General features: G+C 48.1%; 1 protein-coding gene across 1 annotated transcript in view; it reads right to left on the reverse strand.

The window, feature by feature from the left end:
* The window catches only part of KSR2 (kinase suppressor of ras 2), a 404,388-nt gene extending 395,180 nt beyond the window's left edge, over positions 1-9,208 (reverse strand). The window contains exon 1 of the mRNA XM_049865565.1: positions 8,728-9,208. Coding sequence (XP_049721522.1) covers positions 8,728-8,907 — 180 coding nt within the window. The 5' untranslated portion in view covers positions 8,908-9,208. The remainder of the gene's footprint in view (positions 1-8,727) is intronic.
* Between the last annotated feature and the right edge of the window lie 1,188 nt (positions 9,209-10,396).

Raw genomic sequence — 10,396 nt, forward strand, 5'->3', positions numbered from 1 at the left:
GGGAAATCTAGGGCAGAGGAGGAAGCCCGTCTCCCTTCCTACATCTGTGCCTGCCTTATTGTGGTTGTCTGGGTCAAGTCAGTGACTCTAAATCTCAGTAAACTCGCTTGTAAAACAGGAACAACCACACTTGTGGTCACAACCCACTGGGGAGATACTCCAAGGGTCATGGAAACACTGCTGAAGAAAATCACTCTGTATTTCGACATTCTTCTTCTATTTTTGTCCCTCTTCCCTTACCATTCCTCAGCTTCTCCATCCTCCTTTCCAGCTGCAGCGTGTCCCTCTTCTTCCTCAGCCTCTGAATACCTCTCCTTTCCCCAGGTCCACAGTAGCACACCAGGGGTGATGAGGAAGGCCAGGCCTTGGGGCCAAGAGGGTGGAAGCCCAGAAAATGGCCAACTCTGTGGAGGGAGAAAGAGCCCTAGCTTTCTGCCCATTGGAAAGGGAAGGATAACAAGCTCCCTCGTAGCAGAGAAGGTAGTGAATCTCTCAGAAATAGCTCTTGTCACTGACTCAGAGCTGTGGGACTCCCCCCACCTCTAGGAGGACAAGGCAGAAGGAAAGGGACTGAGTCTTCACAGGCTGGCCACTCTTGTGTGGAAAGTCACCAGAGAATCCAGGTCCTTCCCAACTAGAAACAGTCAACATGAGATTCTAACCTGGCACGACAATTCTAACCTTAACCCTAAGCTTTCACTTATCAAAAACACAGGTAACCAAAAATTAAAATAAAAAATAAAGCAGTGCTCTTAAAAGCCTGTGAGCGGCCACCTAGATAATCCACTGGTCTAACACCTTCGGGAGCAAGGAATAATAAAGAAAACTAAAGGTACAAGGGAAAGATTAGTCCAACGAACTAATAGACCACATCCTCCACAGCCTCCACTAGACTGTGTCCTGCACAACTACACGGTACCTGGCTACTACCACTGACTGCTTTGACAGGGATCACAATAGAGGGTCCCCGAAAAAGCTGGAGAAAAATGTAGAACAAAATTCTAACTCAAAAAGAAAGACCAGATTTGCGCGTCCAACAGAGACTGGAGAAACCCTGAGACTATGGACCTGGGACACCCTTTCAGCTCAGTAACGAAGTCACTCCTGAGGTTCACTCTTCAGCCAAAGACTGGACAGGCCCATAAAACAAAACAAGACTAAAAGCGTACACCAGCCACAGGGCAAGTACAAGAAGGCAGGAGGGAACAGGAAAGCTGGTAACAAGAAACCCAAGGTTAAGAAGGGAGAATGCTGACATGTCATGGGGTTGTTAAGCAACGTCATAAAGCAATACGTGTACCAAGAGTTTAATGAGAAACTAGTTTGTTCTGTAAACCTTCACCTAAAGCACAAGAAAAAAATAAAATAAAAAATAAAGCAGTCCTGAGGATATGGGAGAATAGACACTTTCATACACTGCTGGTGAAGGGCAATTTGGCAAAACCTATCAAAAGTCTTAAGACTTTGCATGTCATTTGATCCAGCAATTCCATTTCTAGGAAGTGAAGACAAACAATAGCCATGAAGATGTCTATTACACCACTGTTTACAACAGTGTACAATTGTGAACACAAACATTCAACAATAGAATTTTGGTTAAATAAATTATACCACATCCATATAATACTACGTGGCCATTAAAAATAATCTTTAATAATATGAAAATACATTCCCAGTATATTAAGGAAACTTCTTATCTCCAGGCTTCCTCAGAGCTCCAGACTAACATATTCAACTGTCCACCTGACAAACTTAACATGTCCAACAGAACTTGGCTGCCAAGCCGCAACCTACTCCTTCCTGGTCTTTTACATTTCACATAATGGCACTGCCCTTCACCCAGTTCTTAGGCCAAACACCCAAGATTAATGATCAATTCTTTATTTTCCTTCACTCTTCACATTCAACTCGTGAGCACCTCCTGTACCCGCAACATTCCTAAATCCAATGACTTGCCCCATCCCACAAGCACCACACTACTCGAAGGCATGGACATCCCTGGCTAGGACTTCAGCAATAACCTCCGAACTATCTCCCTTCTCTCATTCTTAGCCCCTACAATCTATTTGCCCTGCAGCAATCAGAAGTATCTTTTAAAACACAAATCAGTCATTCCCCTGTTCAAAGGGTTTCTACGACCAGGGCCCTAGTTCCATCTCCCACTGTATCCATCATCCTTCCCCACCCACTCACTCCACTCCTAATACAGTGGTCTCCTTTCTATTCCAATGACATACCAAGTACATTCCCACCCAAGGAATTTGCATCTGCTGTTCCCTCTGCCTGGAATACCCTTCCCCAGATAATCCATGGCTTGCTTCCTCATGCCGGTAAATCTTCCTCAAGGGGGTCTTTGCTACCTCATACCTCTTATACCCCTCTCTTTCTCATGCCTTCCTTTGTGGTGGTGGTGGTTGTTTTCATAGCCCTGTTACACTGTTACATTAGATTGTTCATTGGCCCCCAGTGAACCACATTCCCTAGAATCCACACCCTCAATACAGTGCCTCCAACATTAACTCTGGACTTACCCATGAAAATTGCTTTGGCCCATGGGATATGAGCAAAGGTTTCAGAAGCAGAGGCTTAAGAATGGCTTGTATGTTGGGACTTGTCCTCCTGGAACACTGCTGCAGCCCTAATTTAAGAAACCCAGGCTATGAGACCAGAAGAACTAGATGGTGCCCGGCTACCACCAATGACCAGCACAACAGGGAACATAACAGAGAGTCCCTGATGGAGCAAGAGAAAAGTGGGGTGCACAACTCAAATTCTAGTAAAAAAGACCAGACTGAACAGTCTGACTGAGACTAGAGGGACCCCGGAAGACACAGCCCCTGGACTCTGTTAGCCCAAAATTAAAACCATTCCCGAAGCCAACTCTTCAGACCGAGATTAGACTGAACTATAACACATAAAATGATACCCGTCAAGAGTGTGCTTCTTAGCTCAAGTAGATACATGAGACTAAATGGGCAGCTCCTGTCCGTAGGCGAAATGAGAAGGCAGAAAGGGACAAGAACTAGTTGAATGGGCACAGGAAATACAGGGTGGAGAGGAGGAGTGTGCTGTCACATTATAGGGATAGCAACTAGGGTCACATAACAATGTGTGTATAAATTTTTGTATAAGAAAGTAACTTGAGCTGTAAACTTTCACTTATAACACAATTAAAAAGAAAAAAAAAAAGGATACCCAAGATATCCTGCTGGAGAACTCATGTGGAGGAAAACTGAGGCTTCCCAGTCAACAGCCCCAGCCAAACACCAGCCATGAGAATAAGGCCATCTTGGATCATCCACTCCCAGATAAGCTACGAGATAACTGCAACAGCATGAGTGACCCAGGCAAGATCAGCAGAACTGGCCAGCTCATTCCACAAATTGCAGACTTGTGGGCAAATAAATGATTGTTATTTTAAGCCACAACATAAGCATTGGGATGGTTTATTACATAACAATAGATAACTAACACAATAGCAATGGCAGAGAGTACTAACTATTCAACAGAATCTGTTTCCTCCCGGAACCCACAGCTAGACTTCCTTTCCCATCTTCCTTGCAGTGTTGTGACTAAATTCTAGCCAATGGGACTGCAAGCAGAACTGATGAGTGCAACTTCAGGGATAAGGCTTTTAAGAGGCTTTGTCTTCTTCACACTTTCTCCCCGCTTCTGGATGCACACAGCGACAATGCTACAGAAGGGATGGCACCTGGAGCTTGGAAGGGAAAGGCCCACCAGCCAGAAACACCTGTTTTGAACTGTTCTGTGAGCCAGAAAGACTTCTATTACATCGGAGCCATTACGCATTCAAGGGTCTATTTGCTACAGGCTGTTTTTGTAGGTCCAAAACTTAAGAAGGGTATTTACATTCTTAGAGGCTGAAAAAACAAAAAAATCAAAAGGAGAAGAATATTTTGTAACCCATGAAAATGGTATCAAATTCAAATTCCAGGGTCCGTAAGTCAAGTTTCATCGGAAAATAGCCACATCCACTCATTTACGTACCATCCATAGCTGCCTTTCTGCTGTAACAGCACCCCTGAGAAGCTGTGGCAGAGACAGTGTGGCCTGCAACTCTGAGAACATTTACCATCTGGCCCGTTACAGAAAAAGTTTGCCGGCCCTGGCTGTAGACTGCCATCCGACTAATGTTTAAACATCTTTTTTGTTGTTTTCACTCCAACACCTTCAAAGACGTCTGTCTCCTCTCTCAAAGAGATGAAACTTGGTAGGTCTGACTCCCCCGCACTTAGTCAGGCCTCAGGAGTCAGCGACCTAAATTCACTTCCTATGACACTACCAGGTGCCCTCCATTCTGGATAAGCTGGTCTCTCAGCTGCCCCAGGAAGGCATAAGGATGCCATCATCTGGCTGTTATTCTTGTCTAGACAGTGCTTCCCCCATTTGCCCCTTGTAATCTAAATGCTCCTCATCCTTCAATCTCCTCAGGGTCCCCACCTCCCCGTCCGAGAAGCTTCCGTAACTGCTTCGCCAAATGTTTCCCAGGTGTATTCCACGGAACACCAATCCCAAGAGATATCCTTGGAAGGAAACACGCACATGTAGCACATTAAAGGCTCTGACAAGTCCTGTAGTAAAAATGCCTATTTCTCTTTGTTTAATTCCGTCTTTCCCAAACTTAACTGTCCATAGAACTTATTTTGTCCACAGAACACTTGTTGAACACCAGCATCCAGTACAGGGCCTGGATTTCAACATGTGTTGAAAGAATGAAAAACGCTAACATCCCTCAGAGTTAGGGTTCCACAGAAGACACTTTGGAAATGCTGCTCAAGCTCGCTCTTTTCTCCCTCTACCCTGAGCTGTTCCCTTCCACGTCATCTATTCTGCACCAAGTAAAGCTAAAAATCATCATCATAATAGCTGTCATCTATTTAGCACCTACAGGCACTATGCTAGAAAAAAAAATGTTAGGGACAGCACTAAATTGATTGGGACTCAAGGCAACCCCATGTGTGTCAGAGTAGAACTGTGCTCCACAGGATTTTCAATGCTGATTTTTCAGAAGCAGATCCCCAGGCCTTTCTTCTGAGGCACCTCTGGGTAGACTCAAACCTCCAACCTTTCAGTTAGCAGCCAAGAGTGTTAACCATTTGTACCACCCAGGGACACGGACAGCACTAGATCCTTGAAATGTTGTCTCTTTTAATCCTAACCACTACCCTATGAAGTAGGTACTGTCATCCCATTATTGCTGTCTTGTCAATAATTAAGCTACAGGTCAGAAATTTAAATCATTAGCCCAAGATAAAGTAAGTAGAAAAACCAGTAGTCAAAACTACATTTGGTCTAACTCCAAAGTTCATGAACTTTCTTCTCCACTATATGTCTCCTAATAACATACTGTGGTCAATATTGCTGACTATACGCCCAAAGGAAACCCTGGGGGTGTAGTGGTTAAGTGCTACTACGGCTGCTAACCAAACGGTCAGCAGTTCGAATCCTCCAGGCGCTCCTTGGAAGCCCTGTGGGGCAGTTCTATTCTGTCCTGTAGGGTCGCTATGAGTCAGAATTGACTCAATGGCAGTGGGTTTTTTTAGTTATACATACCCAAGACCCATTGGTGCTTTCTTCCATACTAATAGAACCTTGATTTCGTATGTAATGGCATGTAAGCCCAGGCAGGGATCATGACCAGTCTAAGCCTACAACAATGGTGTTCCTGCTTCCCCACCTCCCAGCCTTCCCTGCAACTAGGAGTAGGCATCAGACCCAGTGCTGGCCACGAAGACATAATGAAACATCATCTAAGTCCTGGAGGGAGTATCCTGGGAAAGACTTTGATACCTGAAGCAAAGGCGTGAGACCTTTATTCCTTCCAACTCACCTAGTCTTCCCTTCCTGCTTTGAACCTGGCTGTAATGGTGGAGAAAACCCTGGTGGCGTAGTGGTTAAGCGCCACAGCTGCTAACCAAAAACGTCAGCAGTTCAAATCTACCAGGCGCTCCTTGGAAACTCTACGGGGCAGTTCTGCTCTGTCCTAGAGGGTCACTATGAGTCAGAATCAACTCGATAGCAACGCGTTTTGGTTTCTGGTAATGACGGAAGCTGTAGGAGTCATCTTGCAATCATGAGGGAAAGGCCGTAAGATTTAGTCCTGATATCGTTGACCTATTAAGCCAACAACCAAAGCAACCACATACCTCCAGATTTCTTGTTACATAAGAAAAAGAAACTACCATTGTTTCATCACCGGGACTGGGTTTTCCATTTCATGCAGCTGAACACATTCCTCATTGGTCCACACGCTATCTTTGTAGTATTGACTGTTTGCAGTCTCTCAGTATTTCACATGCATTATCAGCCTTGTCTCCCTCACCATGAAGAACATCTCTTGAAGACTAAGTCCATGATGTACGTTATTGTCTCAACAGGAGCATAAGCCTGTGACTAAACTTTGCTTAAGATCAAGGTTTTCAGATGTAGTCTACTCAATTTAATGCTTTAGTGTTTCTGAGCGGGGCGTTTTCACCATTAAATGGCTTGAAATATGACAGTCATCTCTTAAACAGTTAGTATTTCTCAAAGTGCCAGTATGAAAACACACACTAAAAGCATCTAAACGGTTTATTAAATGCAGATTCCTGGGCCCCAGTGGCATTAGACTCCCTGGGGCTAGAGACTGAGAATCAGCATTTCAATACACTCCCTCAGAGGATGATGACGTACACAATTTGAGAATTTCTGGAGAAAAAAAAATTTGTGGATTCAAACCCCACGCGAGGATTGGCAGGACTTGGCTGGGCCTTGAGCCACCAGGCCCTCCTCAGTCGCCCAACCCTAGCCCTAGAGATTTATTTAGTCCCAACATAAATTGGCGTAACTGCAGGAGCCCCTGCCCTTGGTGATGCAGAGGAAGCGGCTGGCATGCTGTGTGGCATACTGGGGCTAAGAAACGAACAAACAGATGCACTCCCAATAACTGTCACCACCCACCATCCCAACGCCTCCATCCCCCAGTATAAAAAAGAAAACCGCTACACAGAAAGGAAGCAATGGAACCCAGTGCCCACTGTAACCACCACCACTCTCGAGGGAGTTATCAAAGGATGGAGCGTGCAGAAAAAAACTCTTCAGAAACGTACAGAATGTGACACAAACTAGCCAGGGACTCAGGGCTCACAGGTACAGAAGGGACCTCAGGCTGGCCTTGGCGTGATTGATTTATTTAGTACATGCAGTTCTGAGCGGAATCTGCTCTTGGGCACTGTCCAGACAGAGACAGAAGGCTGGGCCCGAACATCCCACACTTTTTCTCCCAGCAGCAGAGTCCTAGCCTAGACTGCATCCCCAAGCTCCCAGAAAGGCAATGCCTGTACCTCCCAACATAATTCCCAGTCCCCCAATGCCCCTTGACATTTATCTCACTTCGTTTCTGAGGGTCATTTTCCCAGATGACAGGTGCACACAGAAATGAATCCCAGGTAGCAGACGGCATATTAAAACACACACACACTAACTCCTCTTTCAAATTGATGACTGTCCTGTATGCTGACATCCAGTCAAATTCAAAACCATGGAAGTAAGAGACCTGCAAGCGAATTGGAGGCTATAATCAGCTCATCCAAGCTAAAAGAGGGGCATGAAGGTCAAAAGACCTGGCAGGTACTGAAGATTTCAGACCTTAGAAACTCCAGAGCCGGACGCAGAGGGAAAACTTCCCAGCGGTACACATGCCCACTCCGCCCAAGGGAGAACCCCTCTCTCTGGCTCCCAGCACCATCGCCATCACCCTCAGCAAACGCCAGTGAACGGGAGTTCCCAAATGTGAGCCGCTTTGAGGGAAGGAAGTGAGTTGAGTCTTTCAGAGGTCTAGAACAATGTGGACATCCTACGATTGCGTGGACACCAGCAATTTTCTAATGCTCTTGAAACCTTCCTCCTTGGACCAGCGGGCCCTCAGAAGAAATCATTTCTGCCATCTTCTTTCTGAATAACTTTGCACCCCCTTCCCCCCCAAAAAACTGCTTGAAACTCCCCCTCAAGTTCTGTTGGAGACTCTTACAACACACCACAGATATTTTCCCACACCACCTGCGAGTGCTGATGGAGGCTTTTTTTTTTTTTCCCCTTTTACATGTTTTAGGCATGCAACAACTCACTGCATCAAAACGATTTGACTGGGAACAGGTAGCCCAGTGGGGATTTATTTTTTTCATGCATCTTGCCTCCTGACATGTGGATCACTGGGAAAAAATAACAAACCCTAAGGAGCAAAAGGGGGGCTGGGAAGGAGACAGAGAGGAGGAGAGGTCTATATTTATAGGCAGCCACATTCTGCGAGCAAAAACCACCTTTTGACCACCTGCAGAATGCGCAAGGTCACGTGGCTGCTCTGCAGCTCCTTAATGTATCACCCAGCACTCAAGCCCCCGTGGCACATAAACAAATCCACTATCGGAAAACACAGAGAACTTCCTTCTCAGAGAGAAAGCGAATGATAATGGCAACAGCAGCAACGATAATAAATAAGGAATAACAATCACTACTACTACTACCACCACCCAGCCAAGCGTGAAGACCACAGCAGCACAGTCAAGGGGGGTAGCCCATGCAGGCTTTGCGAAAAGAGAAATCACAGAAAATCAAATTATGCCCACCTTGTTACCTCCCCCCTACCCCCGCCGCGAATAGAATCAAAGGGAAAAGGGAGAAAGGAGAGCGAAGGCACGGTTGCTTTTCTCCCCTTTAGGCAACACCTACCTCCAGGGTCCGGATTTCTTTTTGCGTGAGGTCGTTGGAGGTGGCACATTTGGTCCTGAGCCCCTCCAGGTTGGAGATGCTGAGGTCTATCATGTTTTGGACCAACTCGCACTGCTGTAAGGCTTTTTGCAAACTCAGAGGCTGCTGCTCCTCGCTTTTCGTCATGTTTTCCTCATCCATCGCTTTTGCTCTGCAACCCCCCTGCCCCTCCTCCTCCTCCCAGAGAGAAAAAAGGGGGGGGGAAGCAGAGGTAGTCTACCCCCTACGCCTCTCCAACCACTGCGACTTCTCAACAATGTCTCGTGAAGAAGAAACCCAACATCTCACACAGGGTTGGGGAGAGGGGGCAGAAGAGGGGACGAGAGCCAAAATTTATTATTTTATTTTGGGGTGTCAAGCAGACTCCATTAGAAGGTCTTCTCTGAGTCTCTGGTCCCCGAAAAGGAGAGATGCTGTTTCTCAGAGGCAAACCAGGTGATGCGACGCTGTCTGTACACTTAGGGAGGAGGAGGAGGAGGAAAAAGAGGAGGAGGAGGGAGAGGAGGAGGGAAATGCGGAGGAGGAGAAGGAAAATAGCGCTCACTCTTTACACACCGGCTCCGTGAAGGACAAAATTATATATTTTTGGCTGGCTGGCTTTTATGTCAAAAAAAAATCTGGTTTTCCCCCCTCCCAGTTGCAGTGACATGGCATTGTCCACCGTTTGGGGTGCTTTAGCGCGTTCTCAAGATGCTGTCTGCATTGCTCCCGCGGCTGCGGCGGCTACTGCGGCTGGCTGCTGCCTCCTCGCGCTGCTGCTGCTGCTGCTGCTGCTGCCGCCGGGCTCCGGGGGTGACGGCTGCTGCATTCGCTCCTGCCTCGCTCCACACCGACATCTTGCCTGTCAATCAAAGGGAGGGGGAGCGAGGGAGCGCCGGCGAGGGATGGAGAGCGCGCGGGGGACCTGCCGGGAGCCGGTTGGCGGAGGCGCCGTGCGCGCAGCCGCCCCAGCCGGCCCGGCCCCGGCGCGCAGGGACCCGCCGGAGGAGGCGCGCGCAGGCTCGCGCACCTGGTCGGGCCGAGGGGCAGCTCCTGGCGGGGGCAGGGGCGGGGTTTCCAGGGATGCGGAGCTCGCGGGGCCAAGTGAAATTACAACCGGGCGCGCGTGCGTGCGTGCGTGCCGGCGAGAGAGTGCGGCGGGGCGGGGAGCGGGAGGGCGCGCGGCTGCCCAGGCTGCTCCCCAGGGCGGCGGAGACGGCACGAGTGTGCGGGAGCGTGGAGGCTGGCAGAGGGGCGGGGAGAGGGCGGTGGTGGCGCCGCGGGGGTGGGGGCCACTACTACGGCCCCGCTCTCGCGAGACAGGCCGGCGCGCGCTCAGCAGGTGCGCTCCGGCGGGGAGCAGGTGTGCGTCCAACTTTAAAACCCCGAGCGCGTGCTGAAGAAACGTCAGCCTGAACCTGGGCACGTCCCCGCTGTCTTTCTTTCTGTGCGTGCCTTTTTGTTCGTTTGCCCTTTCTTATTACTGGGGGAAACTAAAAGGAAAAAAAAAAAAACCATGATGAACTTCCATGAGCTGAATGCAGCTGCCTCCCAGAACTGGTACCTGGCGTGCAGTCACCCTGACTGGTGGCTTTCCATTTGGAAGGACAGTGGAGTTGTTGCCTTATTCTGACTGTGGCTATATCCTACA

The sequence above is a fragment of the Elephas maximus genome, chromosome 22 (genome assembly GCF_024166365.1).
Source record: "Elephas maximus indicus isolate mEleMax1 chromosome 22, mEleMax1 primary haplotype, whole genome shotgun sequence".
NCBI lineage: Eukaryota > Metazoa > Chordata > Mammalia > Proboscidea > Elephantidae > Elephas > Elephas maximus.